The sequence below is a fragment of the Macaca thibetana genome, chromosome 4 (assembly GCF_024542745.1).
Source record: "Macaca thibetana thibetana isolate TM-01 chromosome 4, ASM2454274v1, whole genome shotgun sequence".
Classification (NCBI taxonomy): domain Eukaryota; kingdom Metazoa; phylum Chordata; class Mammalia; order Primates; family Cercopithecidae; genus Macaca; species Macaca thibetana.
In genome coordinates, this window is record NC_065581.1 from 141,821,130 (window position 1) to 141,838,680 (window position 17,551).

The 17,551-nt window shown below is 34.0% G+C and overlaps 1 protein-coding gene across 23 annotated transcripts in view; it reads left to right on the forward strand.

Annotated features, from left to right (window-relative positions):
• TRDN (triadin) overlaps positions 1–17,551 on the forward strand; it is a 407,680-nt gene that overhangs the window by 110,811 nt on the left and 279,318 nt on the right. For all 23 annotated transcript variants that reach the window (XR_007725165.1, XR_007725166.1, XR_007725167.1 and 20 more), the window contains exons 6-7: positions 6,628–6,681; positions 10,475–10,534. Coding sequence is in view for 20 of the 23 variants with exons in the window: in XM_050788685.1 (XP_050644642.1) it covers positions 6,628–6,681; positions 10,475–10,534 (114 nt within the window). In the remaining 3 variants the exon portion in view is untranslated. The remainder of the gene's footprint in view (positions 1–6,627; positions 6,682–10,474; positions 10,535–17,551) is intronic.

A 17,551-nucleotide genomic window follows, 5' to 3' on the forward strand; every position in this document is an offset into this window, starting at 1 on the left:
TCTGAATGTGTGTGCTTATATCAAATTAAAAATCACTCTAACATCTAACAGAGTACCCAACACACTCAATAAATATTGAAATAATGATTTAATTTGTGAATGAAGTATTCTTCTATTTTGTTAATCTCTACTGGATTCCTACAGAAAACTTTGCATTTGACATTCCAACAGACAACTTTCCACTTAGCTTTAATTAAGCCATTGTAATTTAAGTTGAATTTATAATCTGAAAACACCCACACTGAAACAACAAAAATTATAATAATACAGATAAATATGGATGATTTGGAAAATGAAAAAAAAAAAAAAAAAAAAAAAAAAAAAAAAAAAAAAGAAACGGACCCCCACAATCCAATTATCTGGAGAAAAACAGTAATGTATTTCTAATTTTCCTCTAGCTTTCCCCACCCCATGTAGTTGTTTATTGTATATTGCCTTATTTTTTGCAATCGTGAGTTTTATTGGTGATATTAGATAAGATTTGGGCTTCTATTTAACTAATAAACATGTCAATTTACTTGTAGAACAGAACAAATCAGAAAAGGCAGGAACCCGGTGGTAAACATATAACTAAATATGTGAACTTTTTCCGAGAAGGCTCCTAGACCACAGGACGGCCTGGTAGGCAGGCAGAACAGTAGGTTTCTGCTACATCCACCTGTATTGTCAGGTGGTTGGGTGAACAAGTGACCTCAAAAAAGGAAAAGTTTACTTAACAGAAATGTATACTGGACAGACAGCATTTGGTCAGCTTCAGAGTGGGCTAGACAGTGGGAATAGGGTGTATTCTGACAGGCAGATAGTGTGAATTTGGAAAAAGTGGCCACAGCCACTAGGTGAGAATACACATTCACTTATTCACAGTACCTACTTTGTACCAAACACCATACTGGACACTACAAATTCCATGATGAATAAGATCCAGTTAATGATACATTTGAAAAAGTAAATACACAACTATACCACCGTGTAGTAAGTACTTCACAGAGATGTCCTGGAGGAGAGACGTAGTTTGGGGTTTGGCAACCTCCGTTGTTGAGTAGGTCTGACTGCAGTTTTCTGGAAGGACCTCAGAGGAGTTAGTGGTTTGTGGTTCAGGTGTGGACTATGAAACCTAACAGGGAAGACACAAAAGCTAAGCTGAGGTCAGTCGTCAAGGAACCAGGTGGAAACTTGGTTCAATGGCTGCAACGGAAGTCTAATTATTACTATTATTACCAGCATTAGACTTAATATTACCATATTGAGACTAGAAGTCCAAAGTCAAGGTTTCCACAGGATGAGTTTTTTCTGAGGACTGTGATGGAGAATCTGTTCTATGCCTCTCTCCTGGCCTCTGGAGGATTGTGGGCAAGCTTTCGGGCCTTGTAGATGAAGTTCTCCAATTCCTGCCTTCATCTTCAAATGGTGCTCTCGCTGTGGCTCTGTCTTTTCACAGGATATGCATTCCCTCTGTGCATATCCTTCTCTGTGCCCAAATTTCCCTTTTTATAACGACATCAGTCCTATTGGATTAGGGACTAGCCTCATGACTTAAACTTGGATTGTCTCTGTAAAAACCTTATTTCCAAATAAAGTCACATTCTTAGGTTCTGGGGGTAATGACTTCAACATAGATTTTTGGGGATACACAATTCAACCCATAACAATATGACATGCACAAAAAAAAAATCAAAAGGAGTTTTTAAAAAGGGTGATTCAGAATAATAACACTGATTTGTCTAGAACTCCTTCAGTTTTTGGGAAACAAATTGCAAGATTGGAATCATAGGCTGACAAGGGATTTAGCTGATGGTGAGGCTGAAAAGTCAAAATGTAATCAAATACATTAAAATGTGTTTAAATATCCTGAACCCCCTTATAAAAATGCTCTTAAAGCCCACAAATTCATTTAGTCATCCTCTACTGTATAAACTTTTACTTTTGTCTTCTCTTAGCTGCACTTAATTAACTCCTTAGAGTACAAAATATATTTTCTTTCCCTGTCTGGCAATCATGAAAAATAAACCTGGACAAGGAAGCCAGAAGAGTGTGCACAAAGCTACGCATCACAGTGTCCATAGTGAATGTTCACTTATGAGAAAGCGATTGCAGTTCTTACTATGGCTATGTAGCCCCAGGAGAAGGGGAAATTGTCCATACAATTAAATTGAATTTGAAAATAAAACTAATATTTTAGAATTATAAAATATCTTTTGTGATTTAATGCATAAGTATCAGATTAGTTTTACAACTTTGGGTAATTTGCCAAATCTTCACTTTAATAGGTAAATGAAAGTACTTTTATTATGAAAAAGAAGTAAGTACACTATTGGAAGGTAGATCACAGACAATGTGCTTGGAGAATTCTATCAGCACAATTTGGCTCATGAGAACGAGTTTACAGTCTGCACAGAACCTGGGACGGACATAACAGTGTAGTTTTGAAGGAAGAGTACTGTTTTAGCAATTAGATAACTACATTCTTTTCCTGGTCTGTCATGGACTGTTATGAGCATGTTTTCTTATCCGTGGACAAAGAAGTTCAGGGTAGTTACCTCTTATATTCCTATCAGCTCCAAAATTACATGCTTGTATTAAAGTTAAAATAATAAATTCTTCCTTTAGGAAAAATGGATAATATAATATTTAAGAAGATTTTTAACTCAATATTGCATTTCTATGGAGTTTATGATTGTCTCTTAAAAAGCATCGAGATCATCTTGCCTTACCACGGAACTGAACTTCTACAAATTAGCTACCCAAAATAAAAAAGAAACATACACACAAAGACATAGACACTAACCAAAAGATCTGGCCTTATCATTTACTGGTGGCTAAAACGGAATTTTTTTAAGGGTTTAAGATGAATTTGTATCATGCTCTTTCATAAAACATTACAAATTAGAATATAAATACATATGAATTTTATGAAGCTGTTTGCAATGTTCACCCACTTAAAGTCTGTAGACTATTTTAGCACTAATACCTACCAAAAAAGCACAAGAAATGTGAAAATGAGAGGATCCTCAAAGTATTTTGTTGTTGTTGTTAATAATGAAAAGGTGTAATGCTTACCTGCTTATCCCTCTGATTTTTTTTTTTTTTTTTTTTTTTTTGCGGTTGGGTATTTAAGATTAGTCCTATACAATAGTCTAAAGTTAAGTATGTTCTAGAGTTTGGTTAAATTTATTTGTTAGCCATCAATTGAAGAATGTAGTAGCCTATACTAATCAGTACTTTAAAAATATTGGCATTACAATTTTTGACTTTCAAGCTAAGAACAGGAAGATTAAGTAAAGAACTCTGACAATCTGGCTCTCATTATCTCTCATTATTTGACCCCAAGAGACTGTTTTTCCCTGTGGAAAAAAAAAAAAAACAGGGTCAGGCAGATTATGAGCTCTGATATACCTGAGAAAAAGACATAGTCTGCCTGGCAACTACCAGGGTCAAAAGCAAAAGCACAGAGCACAGCTTGGGGAGGGCTGGAAAAGGGCCAGATGGGAGGGTGAGAGATGTGCTTGGGTCCAGTTGAGCTGAATGTTCTGGTCAGGGAAAGGTCAGAGTCTGGGCAAGGGTAGGAATAGCAGGACCGTGCCAACTCAGATACCAGACATCAGCGCCATTCCAACTGGTGGATTCCATTTGTTTTTAATTATCAGCATACCAAAGGGACTTTTGTTTCTTGTAAATAAGGATGACAAACAAATTAAACTCTAGCAGGTGCAAGAAGCTTATTCCGTCCTGAGCTAAAAACTGTGCTGGCTAAGATATAACTTGCCAAACAGGGCTGGTGACAAGGAGGTACTCTTCTTCCATATGAAATCTCCTGGTTGTGGGCTCTAAGCAAAGAGACGCTCAAACAAATGCAGCTGTTGTATCAGGTGATTTTTATTTTAGAGTGATTACCAGGGCAGTTGCTGATTGTTGCATTGCTGTGTTGAAAGTCGTTTCACAACTTGGTATTTGAGCACAGTCTTGCCAAAGTTTGTAGTTTCTGTCCAAGAAGCTTCGGTGGCCGTCTGCCATTATGAAAAGCTCCCTAGGGCCCAAGGGTCCAGCTGCTTCACTACGAAGTGTTGTGATGCCATTTCTGAGGGGGATAAGAAAATGCTAGCCTACAGTACAGGGTCTGTAAATCAACACTTCAACTGGGAGGAACTAGATTTCTCCCTAGGGTAACAGGAATGAGGCATGAATATGCTAATTTGAGTCCGAATTCAGTCCCTTTGCTCTTTTGATTTTGCGTTAATTCTCCCGTTTATGCCTATGCACACGTCAATCTGAAAATCCTTTAGTGAAATGGACAACCAGCTGTCCAAGGTGGGTGAGTCCTCATTTCTTACAGAGGCAGAGACAGAGATTAGGTGTTTCCCTGGGGGGTCTTTCCAATCGGGGCTCTGAAAGCACAGCTTATCTCACACAAACCTGGGTCCCCCCAGAGAAGCTTTAAAAGAAGCTTTGTTTTTGCCAAAATTTTCTGTTGGTTTTCTGCTTAATTAATAGGGATTCAAAGGAACCAAAATAAACCGTTTGTGGTCAGTATGAATAGTGATTTCCTCGCCTTATTTTGTGAGTTATTTATATTGAACTTAGTAGCTCAGAAACAACTAAAAGAACCATTAGATGTGGAAAAAAAAAATCTTAATGTTCTAAGGTGAGTTTTTTTCTCCTTTTTCTCAATAGGTTTTAATTATTTGAGAAATTTTAATGAGTTGTCAAAAATTTCACATAATTGGAAGCAAGCAGTGTCTATTATAGCTCCACCACATCATCCATAAATAGAATTTAACTAGACAATAAAACTAGCTCTTAGAATATTTTAGAATTTCACTTATTCAAAAATATTACAGAGTCCACTATGTGACTGAGATCTTGTGATGACCTGGAAATGTAAAATAATAATAATAATAAATATGGTGTAGCCCCAAAGGATTTCATTTACTGAGTAGTTAGAAATGTTAACAGTATCAATATTATTATTAAATTCCTGAAGCATAATTAATGTACATGGTGCAATTGGTGTGTGGAATAAGTAGAGATCAAAGAAAATGTTCCAGAGGAGACATTTGAACCAAGATGAAAGAGTGCATGGAATAGGGAAAGGAAAATGAAGAAATGTGGGTGTGGTAATTCTAGGTGGAAGACACACACAGGCAGAGACGCAGAAACATCATGAGGGCACATGGTGTGCTTGTGGAACTACTAGCATTTCGTTATAACTAGAGTATAAAGTTCAAGGAGAAATTCTTTGCAGATGACATTGGGTTGGTAAACACGGGGTTGGTAAGCAAATGTCAGATCACTAGAGCAGTAAAATATTTTTATTTTGATATAGCACCCACTATGTGACAGATATCATGCTAAGCAGTGAGGAGGCACTAACATTTGTAACAGAGGAGTGAATGATACCGGATTTTCATGTTAGAAAGGTTAATATGGGACATAAAAATCTAAAATCTAAAAGTTCAAAAGAGAAGTCAGGGTATTATAATATTATGATAGGTAAAATAATACGCCCAAAAGAGACATCCTGCTCTCAACTGCTGAATTGGAAATTGGTCTCTTCCCCTTTGCCCTCCTAATCTCTTACTAGGTTAATTTCTTCTCATTTCTCATACTCTTAAATGTCATTTCTACCAAGGACTCCTCCCCAACAAACAGATTAGATTAGGTCATTTTAGACATCAACATTCCACATTGCATTTTTTCTTCATAGCAATTTGACTCCCTGCAATTACCTACCTTTATAATTATTTGCTTAGCATCCACTAATCATTAGTTTATTGACATCATGGCGACAGGAATGAACTCTATCTTGTTGAGGAGAGTCTTTAGCACATAGCAGGTGTTCTTTCTATATTCTTGTGTAAATAAGTGATAGTTAAGGAGAATAATATTGGATAAAAGAAAACAAGTAAAAGGAATATTAAAAAGGCATGATTGAAAGAGCTTGGTGAATGAATGAAAAGGAAAAATAAAAGAGAAAGACAAATTGGGATGAGTCTCATGTTTCTAGCATGGATAATGAATAAGAATTATGACTAAGGTATGGGGTAAGATTATGACTTAAATTTTAGTCGTAATAATTGATGAGATCACTGCTCATATTAAGTTAAATTTTATTTTTGCTGAAAAGATTTGGTATTTCCTAGTCTTATTCCAGTATATATTTTAAAACATCTAGTGTGGAGTGTTTCTGTATAAGATTAATACATACTATTTAGGTTGATTGTTCTCTGCTTCAAGATCAGAAAATTATTTCTCTATATTTTCATCCTCATATTTCTGGCATTCATCCAATATCAAAGCCAGGCTCCTTTGGCATATAGCATGATAATTTTTTAAATTTTCCAATTATTTCAATTAAGGATTTGGAAAAGCTGACGGGTATTATTATCTTTGCAATCAAACTTGGTTTAGGTACTAGTTTGTGCTTGGAGGATATGAAATAAAAACTAGAAATAAGAAATAAATCTATAATTATCTTGAAGTTTAAACTTCTAACTACATAAAATCTCAATCCAGTTAAAGAAAGATTTCTAAAAGTAGCAGGTAAGTTTTTGACATAAAAAACTGCCATGCAAGCATCTCCTCATTTATTCCTGTTATTTAGATGAAAACTATTTATCTGTTTCTTTTTAGTTACACACAAAGAAAAAGAAAAAGTAAGAGAAAAAGAAAAACCTGAAAAGAAAGGTATGAAGTTATTTTTATTACTGTTTTAACACACTGATTCCTTTCCCATTGACTTCCTACTCTTTACATTCAGATTTTAGATGACCACGCAGTTTTACAAATTAAATTAGGATTATTTTCTCTGACTAGAATCTGAAAAAAGGAATTTCTGAATTGAGATAAATACTTAAGGCTGTTGAATTCAGTTACCACTTTACTTTCCAGAAATGTTGTGTCAGTTTTTCCTCTGGCAGTTTTCAGACTGCCTTAGACAGCAATGAGGATACTATATCAGAAGTACTTGTCAGTTTGATAGGTAAGAAAGTAGATGTCATTACTGTAACTTGCATATTTTGATTATCTATTAGATTGCTTTAATTTCTAATTGTTATTTATTTATGTAGAATAGATAATAAGATCTAATTGCTCTACACATAAAGATACTTTGTGAAAACCTTCCTCTTACCTTGCTCCCAGCCTACTGATTCCCATATCATGCCAAACCCACATACTCACAGTAAACCACTCCGTAAATTTTACATGCATCCTTCCAGAGCTTTATTATGTGTTTTCCAGATAGTACATGTTATTTTCCTGCTATTTTTACACAAAATCTAGTATGTCCTATAACCTGACTTTTACAATTTAACAATACATCCTGAAATATTTTCATATCACTAAATATTGTTCTCATTCTCTTTAAAAAGCTGCATAGTGTTTAAATGAGAATGTTCTTCCTCTGTATTTTTTCCTGATAATCTAGTTAATTGTTAAGGTTAATTTTATTTTTTATTTTATTCATTAAGTTCTTCAGTTCTAGGATTTCTGTTTGGGTCTTTCTTATGATATCTATCTGTTTACTGAATTTCATGTTCAGATCGTGAATTATTTTTCTCCTTCCTTTTTATTTTTTGTGTTCTCTTTATTTCTCTCTGAGTTTCCTCATGATTATTATTTTGGAAGGCATTTCATAGATTTCCCTTTTTTGGAGGCCTGTTACTGGAGTGTTATTGTGTTCCTTTGAAGGTATCATGTTTTCTTAGTTTTTCTTTCTTCTTTTAAAATTTTACTTTAAGTTCTGGGATACATATCCAGGTTTGTTACATAGGTGTACATGTGCCATGATGGTTTGCTGCACCTATCAACCTGTCACCTAGATTTTAAGCCCTGCATGCGTTAGGTATTTGTCCTAATGCTCTCCCTCCCCTTGCCCCCAACCCCCGACAAGCCCCACTGTGTGATGTTACCCCGAGTCCATGTGTTCTCCTTGTTTAACTCCCACTTATGAGTGAGAACATGCAGTGTTTGGTTTTCTATTCCTGTGTTAGTTTGCTGAGAATGATGGCTTCCAGCTTCATCCATGTCTCTGCAAAGTATTTTTAACCTCTTACTAAGTTGAAAGATTCAAATATGGTTTTTAGCGATGTATATATCATGTGTAACTGTTCATACTCACTGCCCATTTCTCCAAATGATATGTGTGTGTGTGTGTGTGTGTGTGTGTGTGTGTGTGTGTTTTGGATATGTATACCCCTTCATCTATAACTTATTTTCAAATATTTTTCTGACTTTGTTTTACAGTTAATATTTTGCTTTCTGTCTTTGTGAACGGATATGTGTGAGTTCATATATGTGTGTATGCATGTATGCATATGTTTAGATTCTTGAATTTTTTAGGTGGTTAGATATGCTGATATTTTCTTGTGGTGTTTCTGGCTTTGAATCTTCATTCAATAATTAATTCAATAGCCACTAATATTTTCCTCAAGTTGAAAAAAGATTTTTGTTTTTGTTTTTGTTTTTGTTTGTTTTGAGACAGAGTCTCACTCTGCCACCCAGACTGGAGTTCAGTGGTGCAATCTCAGCTCACTGGAACCTCTGCCTCCAGGGTTCAAGAGATTCTCATGCCTCAGCAGCTCTGGTAGCTAGAACTACAGACATGTGCCACTACACACTACACCTGGATAATTTTTGTATTTTTAGTAGAAATGGGGTTTTGCCATGTTGGCCAGGCTGGTCTCGAACTCCTGACCTCAAGTGATCTGCTCACCTCAGCCTCCCAAAGTGCTGGGATTACAGGTGTGAACCACAGTGCCCATCCAAAAAAGATTGTTTCCTATTTTAAATGAACGTTAATTCCTCAAAAATCCATCTCAATGTATGATGTGAAGTAAAATTCTAACTTAATTTTTGCTATTGTTTTATGGTGGATTGTGTCTAGGATAACCGGGCCAGATTTCAGCTGATTTATGCATCCAGAGTATGCATAGTCTGCTGAAGTTTTTGTTTTGTTAAACATTCCAGTTAGGTAGAACACATTATGACATTTAGGAATCAGATCAGTTGAAATACGTTTCAATATTTTTTATGGTATATTTACACTTAAAAATACCAAAATCCCACAAATCACGCTAAAAATCTTACTCATGTAACCAAATACCACCTGTACCCCAATAACCTACAGAAAAAAAAAGAAAATTTCAATTAAATAGTTGTTGTTTTCTTCATGTTTATTTTCTTATTTTCTTATCATATTTTCTTCATGTTCAATTTCCATGAACTTCAATACAACCATCTCCTTTCTCTGTTCTAGAAATAGATGACCTTTTCTTGTCTGCTATTGGGTTAAGCAGAATTATTAGCACTAGGTTCTGTGTATTCTGACTTAATGAAATAATCGGCTATTCCTTGTGATTTTTTTTTTTCAAACTTCACAGTAGCTAAATGTTTTCTATTAAAAAAAAAATTTAGGAATTTTTGCCCTTAAATTATAAGTGCTGCAGAAAAATGTATTCAAATTGAAAAGCAGAAATAAAATGCTACATTGTAAGCGCTCTTTTATTTACCTTATGCCAATTAAAAGATGTTTACTTTTTAGGAGATATGTTATTATAATGTAATCCTGTGACTTTATGTGACTAGTGCCTTGCTTAGCCTAGCATAATGCTCCTTTTGTTAACATTGTCTAATATATTACGCATAATCCCAAGTGGTAGTGGAGGTGGCTGTGGGCAGGCCTGAGTGGTGGAGAGGCTGAAACTCTGGAGGAGGAGGCACTTGGGCTCTCAGCAACTCTGCATCTGTCAGGGACACTGGTCTTCAACTGAACATTAGGCTTTCTAAGGCTTAAATCATCTCTCCAAGATTCTGGAGGACACTATTCAACAACTGTATTTAAAAATAATAGATTTTTGAGTACATATTTTAAACATTTCTTGATGATGTAAGTAAAGCTGATGTACATTCTTACTATTTTTGTTATACGTTGGAGAAATGGAAATCTGTGGAACTAATTTTTTCTCTAGTAATTCAATACATATACTTTATCAACTGTCCAATTAAATCTCATATTTTACTACTTAATTTTCATAGTTTATTTAATTACCATTGTTATTCTTGAAAAAGTAGTATGTAAATATTGAAAAAATGTATGATTATTTGGTAATCTACCAAATGACACAATTTAATTGAAATTTAAAAATAAACATAATAATATATTTTTTGACAAATTCTTATAAAAAATTTTCCCTCTCAGTTTGTCTTCCCTGAAAGCTTTATCTATTTGTAATAATGACTTGAAAAAGAGTGGATCTGATTTTCAAAAAGCTAAATCTTAATGCCTAGACTTTTACATTGAATTCTATACAACTGTTATTACATTGGTAACTCTTTATTTCTGAATTAGACTTATTAATGTCATAAATTTTCAAAATATTACATATTAGGTTTTAGCACTTATGAAGCTGAGGTCAAAAGAAAGCTTGGTTTTGAAATCTATTAAAACTGTGTACTAATGTAAAATTTTCTGTTTAAGCAACTCACAAGGAAAAAATTGAGAAAAAAGAAAAACCAGAAACAAAGACAGTGGCAAAAGGTAACTTTTCAATTTATTATTTCCATAACTAAATTCTTTTTACTTTGAAAAATTAATTTTTGGGTAACAGATAGTTGGATATTTGTAAACTTTTATCATTTTATTTACATTAAAAAGTTAATTTGGTCTTACATTTAAAATTTAATATCTAAAAGAATAATTAAACTGAACAATTACTAGAGAATCTCAAAATGTGAGAGGAAAATGAAGAGCTTCATCATATGTGGTAGACAGAATTTTGAGCCCCATGACCCTCATTCACCCCTTGGTGTCATCCCTGTGGCTATGTTATATTACATGGAAAAAAAAAATTGCAGAGACAATGAAGATTGTTCTAAAATAGGGAGGTTATCCTGGATTATCCAGGTGGGTTCAATGTAATACCATGAGTCTTTAAATGTGGAGAGATTCAGCAGACAACAAAGAGATTTGAAGTATGAGGACTTTTGCCCATTGGCTGGCTTGAAAACGTGAGAAGAAAATGAATTCTGCCTCCATGTTGAATAAGCATTAAAGCCAATTCTTTCCTCTAGTCTCCAGTAAAACACAAAGACTAGGTGACAATTTGATTTCAGCTTTGTGGGCCCTAAGCAGAGAATTCAGTAGAGCCATGCTGAGCCAACACTTTGGAATCATAAAAACTGGAAGATAATATAAGTGGGTGTTATTTTAATTGGCTAAGTTTGTTGTAATTTGTTACCACAACAATAAAGAAACTAAAATAACATATTTGGTTCACAATTTTTCACCAGTATTATACCTTGAATTTGATTTTAGAATACTCAAATTCAGAATTTTCTTTTTAAAAAATTATTTTCAATATTTATAGGTACATAGTAGTTGTACATATTTATGGGGTACATGTGATGTTTTGATACAAGCATACAATATATAATGATCAAATCAGGGTAATTGGGATATCCATCACCTCAAACATTTATTATTTCTTTGAGTTGGGAACATTCCAAATTCACTCTCTAGTTATTTTGAAATATACAATAAATTATTGTTAACTATAGTCATTCTATTTTGCCACTGAGCACCAAGAACATATGTTGAGGAAAGGACAGTCTCTTCTATAAATTGTACTAGGAAAACCGATTATGTAGAAGAATGAAACTAGACCCCTATCTCTCACCATATACAAAAATCAAATCAAACTGAATTAAAGACTTAAATGTAAGACCTGAAACTATGAAACTACTTGAAGAAAACATTGGGGAAATGCTTTAGGACGTTGGTGTGGGCAAAGATTTCTTGAGCAAGACCTCAAAAGCATAGGTAACCAAAGCAAAAATGGACATATAGGCAACTTCTGCACAGTAAATTATTTTCTTGTATCAAAAAGAAAGAATTGGCTGGGCACAGTGGCTCACACATGTAATCCCAGCATGTTAGGAGGCTGAGGCAGGTGAATTGCTTGAGGTCAGGAGTTCAAAACCAGCCTGGCCAAAATGGTGAAACCCTGTCTCTAGTAAAAATTTAAAAATTGGCAAAGTGTGGTGGCACACACTTGTAATCCCAGCTACTTGGAAGGCTGAGACAGGAGAATATCTTGAAACCTGGAGGCAGAGGTTGCAGTGAGCTGAGATAGTGCCACTGCACTCCGGCCTGGGCAACAGAGTGAGACTGTCTAAATAAAAAAAGAAAGTGGTCATACATAAATCTTGATCAATATTTTTACTTTAAAAGTTTGAGAACTGAAAGTACCATAATAATATGCCAAATATATTCATTAGTATATCACTTTAATATTATATATTTTGGCATATTGAATAACAAAGTTTTTATGTATTAAATTTATCTGCCAATTACTAGAAAAAAATGGAGTTTATTTGATAATTTAATCCTATTCCCTACATTTAAACTTCTCCCTTTTTTTTTTAAATATACATTTTCGGCGATCGGCTAGAAGCTTCAATTCAGTAGTTTTAAGAAACTACCCATTTAGGTAAAACTTAGAAGCATTTTTAAGATTTAGTTTGATTATCTACTAAATGTAAAATAATGAGATATTTGAAGCAGATATATTTTCAATAAATCTTCCATTAGATAACCAAATATCATTTTATTAAATTTAATATGGATGAATTGTAAATTGAAACATTTTTAGAAGATAACATGAATTTACTTTCAAGATTAAATTACAGTAAATAAAAGTAATTTTATTTTGTTTCTCCTGTTTCATAGATATAAATGAAAACACATTTTGCATATATATAATTTATTTTCATTACATATACATGGAATCTTATGTGATAGATGTATGAAATCTAGTGGACATTTTAAAGATCACATAAATTAATTGCCTAGTTTAACAGATGAAGAAAGTGACCTCTAGAGAGAGAGAAACAAATTTTTGCCAGGTCATAAAACTACTTTATGATTGGGGTAAGACTAAAAACCCAGGTGCGGTAAGTATAAATTGAGTATTCTTCACAAAAATAATTAAATACATGTCTTCAAGCATCACAGTTTTTCCAAAAATTTGTTGAATACTGCATTAGTTACGCATTGCTTTGTAGAGCATTACCACAACATTTGAGGCTTAAATCAATGCACATTTATTATCTCACAGTTTCTGTGGATCAAGAATCTGGGCATGGCTTAGCTCAGGCCTCTGTTTCGCAATCTTACAAGGCAGCAAACAAAGTGTTAACTAGGACTTCAGTCTCATCTGAAAGTTCAACTGAGGAAGCACTATTTTTAAGTTCATTATACGGTTGTTAGTGAGATTCAGTTCCTCGAGGACTACTAGTCAATCAGTTCCTGGCTGGCTGTTGGCTATGGACCATCTTTAGTTCCTTGACATATGAGTCCTATGAACATGACAGCTGGCTTCATTAAACCTAATGAGAGAGAAACAGGAAGACAGAAATTACAATCTTATCTAGACTAATCATGGAAGTCATATTCAATCACCTTTGCCATATGGGTTAGCAGCAAATTCCTAGGCCAACCCATATTGAAGGGAAGATGATTGCACAAGGATATGAATGCCACAAGTTGGGAGTCACTGGGGGCCATCTTGAGTCTGCTTGCCATAAATACTTTCCATTTACATATTTACATCATTCTTCTGGGGGAGGTACACATGCACATACACATACACACACAAACATACATATATATGTGTATATATATGTATGCATAAGTATATATGTGTCTGTTTACAACATGTATATGTATGTGTATGTGTGTACACATGTTTGTATACAGTATATACTTTTTATTTTTATTTTATATGTATATGTATTATGTTATAAGAAATTAATAGAAAGTGTTCTTTATATGATAGGTGGTTTCTGGTGAAACAAAATAAGATAAAAAAGTCATAAGCCTTCTATGTGACATTAAAGATAGAAAAAATTATAAAGTATCTTTGAAAGGTGTGATCAGTTAAAGTAGAATCTCCCTTTGAAGAGCTGTGATTTCCAGAGGCACTTGCATAGAACCCAGCATGTTTCTTGCTCTGTTGCATACTGCTTGCTGAAAGGCAGTCACTGGTTAGAACACTTCAGGGATTTCTCCTGGGGAAGAGTGGACCTTTAATGTCTACCTTGATACATATGTAGGACCCCATATCCACTGAGAAAACTAGCCTATTTCTGTAGTTCATTAAAAATAACAAAGACAGGGTAGAAGAAGAAGAAAACAATGATGAAAAGAGAAGTTGAGTGAGGTGAGCTAAGTTTGGGCCAGGCTGTCTATTTGATGTGGATGTCAGTGTGACCTTCAGATGTCTGTGTGTTTGATGAAGAGAGGTTATTGTTTCCTTGGTCACTTTCAGGAAGACATTTTATCACTTTCACATGGTTCATGTATATTTACATCTGCCCTTATATGTCTTAAAGTACATTTTTTTGTATCATCTTTTCAGGTTAATATTAATAAGTGTGAAATTTATTGTGATTAGAAATTGGGTTAGTCATTCTGATTCTACTCTTTCTACTCCTGACTCATTTAGTTGCACCATCTTTGATAAATGGCTTTTTGATACTTAGATTTTTCAAATGTAAAATAATAATGAAATAGTAATTCTTGCTGTACGTTAAACTTTGAGCAAGTTCCAGGGAAACTCCAAGAGCTCTAGACATGCGGATTATGCAGATATAATATTAGAAATGTTTATGTACTTATTTTGCAGAATTCAAATTCGTTTGCTCAGTGTTACTTATCTCCACAGCTTCCATAGAGGAAGAGGCAGCTATAGTGGTGATTCTTTTTTTTTTCAATGCAAAGAAACTGAAGCAAAGATAAGTTAAGCAGTTTGCATTTCTTTATGGAATGAGATATAAAATTTGTTATTTTCTAACTCCCAACATGTGTAGTATGTTTATTGAGGGATATTGTTCTATTTAATACTTTGGCATCAGACATTCTGAATCTGATGCAGTAGCTAATGGATCATGCTAATTCCAAGATCTAATGAAATATGCTGATGTAATTTTTTTGATTTAGCCATTTTATTTTCCATTTGACAAAAGTCATAAATAAAATGCCTTCCTAAATAAAACCGGGTGATTTGAATACCCATGGCAATACTTTTTATTTTTTTCATTCCTTAATAAAGTTCATCACTTACATTACTTTAGGGAAAAATCAGGAAAAATATTTTGGCACAAAATTGAAGAATATCTACTCAACTTAAAACTAAATAGAAGTTGGGTGTTGCTTTAGTTTCATGATATTTTCTTTATTATAGCCACATCATTGTTTAGTTCTCACTCATTTTTTTCTAGTATAAGGCAAAGTTATCTATTTCCAGGGTGAAGGTGATTGAAAAGTGTCTAAAATAGGTAGAAAATATTTTATTATTTTTATACTTAAAGTCAACGATTATAATGAGTTGGCTATATATGTGGTTCTACCTCTTAGAAAATAATAATTGCCCACTTATAAATTATAATGGCATTAAAAATAAATCTGAATTTCGCACATCTATAATTCCATACTACAAGTTAAGGTTAAATCAACTGTAACTTACAAGGAGTAAATAGCTGTCATTTAGAGTAAGCAAATATAGCAATTTCATACCAATTAGTATAAACAAACAAAAGCTGTCAAATTTAACAGGTTTAGACAAGTTTATTTCTAAACACATATGTACATATGCAGTCTCTATATCACTATATTATACATATGACTGAGTATAGTGGAATATTTACTCTCTCCTTCATCAAAATTCCTAATCAAGTATACCTTTATCCTGTGTTTTCCCTGAAAAAAGCATTGTGCTAGACACTACGGTGATACAAAAATGAATAATAGAATTCCTACCCCCAAGCACTCTCTGTCTGGTAGGGAAGACCGATAGATCAAACTATCTATAATTCAAGATATATAATGAAGAATAAAATGTATACTTTAATAAAAATTCAGGCAAGTGGAAGCTCAGGGGAAGACATTATTAATTCAATTGGGAGAGCCATTTTTTTTTTGCATATGAATTGACCATGAAGAAATTTAATCCCAGTACTTTGGGAGGCCGAGGTGGGTGGATTGCCTGAGGTCAGGAGTTCAAGACCAGCCTGGCTAACATGGTGAAACCCCATCTCTACTAAAAATACAAAAATTAGCCGATCATGGTGGATCATGGTAGCACATGCCTGTAATCCCAGCTACTCAGGAGGCTGATGCAGGAGAGTGGCTTGAACCCGGGAGGCGGAGGTTGCACTGAGCCGAGATCATGCCATTGCACTCCAGCCTGGCAACAGAGCTGAGAGTCTGACTAAACAAAAACAAACAAACAAAAAAAAAAAAAAAAAAAAGAAAGAAATTTAAGTATGTGGAAAAATATAGAAAATATAGAGAATCCAATCTGACAATATTTGACACATGGAAAAATACATAAAATATTCAAAAGAAAGAAAGCCGTTCAGTAGAGGAATAAATTTTTGGAAAGATGCTGTAAGATGGGAGATAGGAGGAAGTCAGATACTGCAGGGTTTTAATTTTGCTATGCTAAAATTTATTCAGATAGTTTTATTATTATGCTGATTTTTAGAGCTCCAGCAATTAGCTATGAGTCCTGGTCAACACAAAGTCTCAGTGTTTTTAGGTGAACATATAATGAGTTGTATGAGATTGAGGTGCTGTTGACCATTCCAGTGAAACTTTCTTCCCAGACAGACACTAATAAACATTCCAGTGTGGAATTCTGGTATGATTTCAATTTAAAGTCCTGCGCAGAAAGTTGCTGGTTTCAGTCTCAGAAATGTTTGAGTTTACTGCAGGGAAGAGCAGAAACCAGCAAAAGAGGTTTAGAAATGATTTACAGGAAGAAGAAGAAAATCCCCTGAGTGTAGTCATAGAAGCCACAAAGATGTTGAAAGTTTATGGACATGTGAAACCCCATCTCTACTAACAAGACAAAATTAACCAGGCTTGGTGGCGGTAGCCTGTAATCTCAGCTACTTGGGAGGCTGAGGCAGGAGAATTGCTTAAAACTGAGAGGCAGAGGTTGCAGTGAGCCAAGATCATGCGATTGCACTCCAACCTGGATGACAAAGCAAGACTCCATCTCAATTTAAAAAAAATTATGCAGTAATTGGGTAATATTTGTATGATAATTTTATGATTAAACAATATTGAATAATGTATATCATAATTCCCTTTCTTAAAAATTCTCAATACACTTCAGTTTTGAGAAAGTCCAAGTTAAATGACCAGGTTAGCTTATGGTTTCCAAATGAATTTGGTCATGAGAATATTTTCCAGCACCTAATACAGTATCAACATCTTCCTGTAAATATCTGAAGTATCTGAGAAACAGTGTTTTGGGAAGTGCTGGCATAGTCAATTAAGTGCAGTACCACAGATCATTTTTGTTTTGCAAGCTAACCAGCATCTGGCATTATCATTTTCATTATCTCAATGGGACCTTCTGATATTATCTTGGTTTAGCCTGAAATCATCATTTAGGGTACCAAAGTCAATAAACTTGATTACATTTTTTCATCAAATTCTTTTTTTTTTTTTTTTTTTTTTTTTTTTTTTTTTTTTGAGACGGAGTTT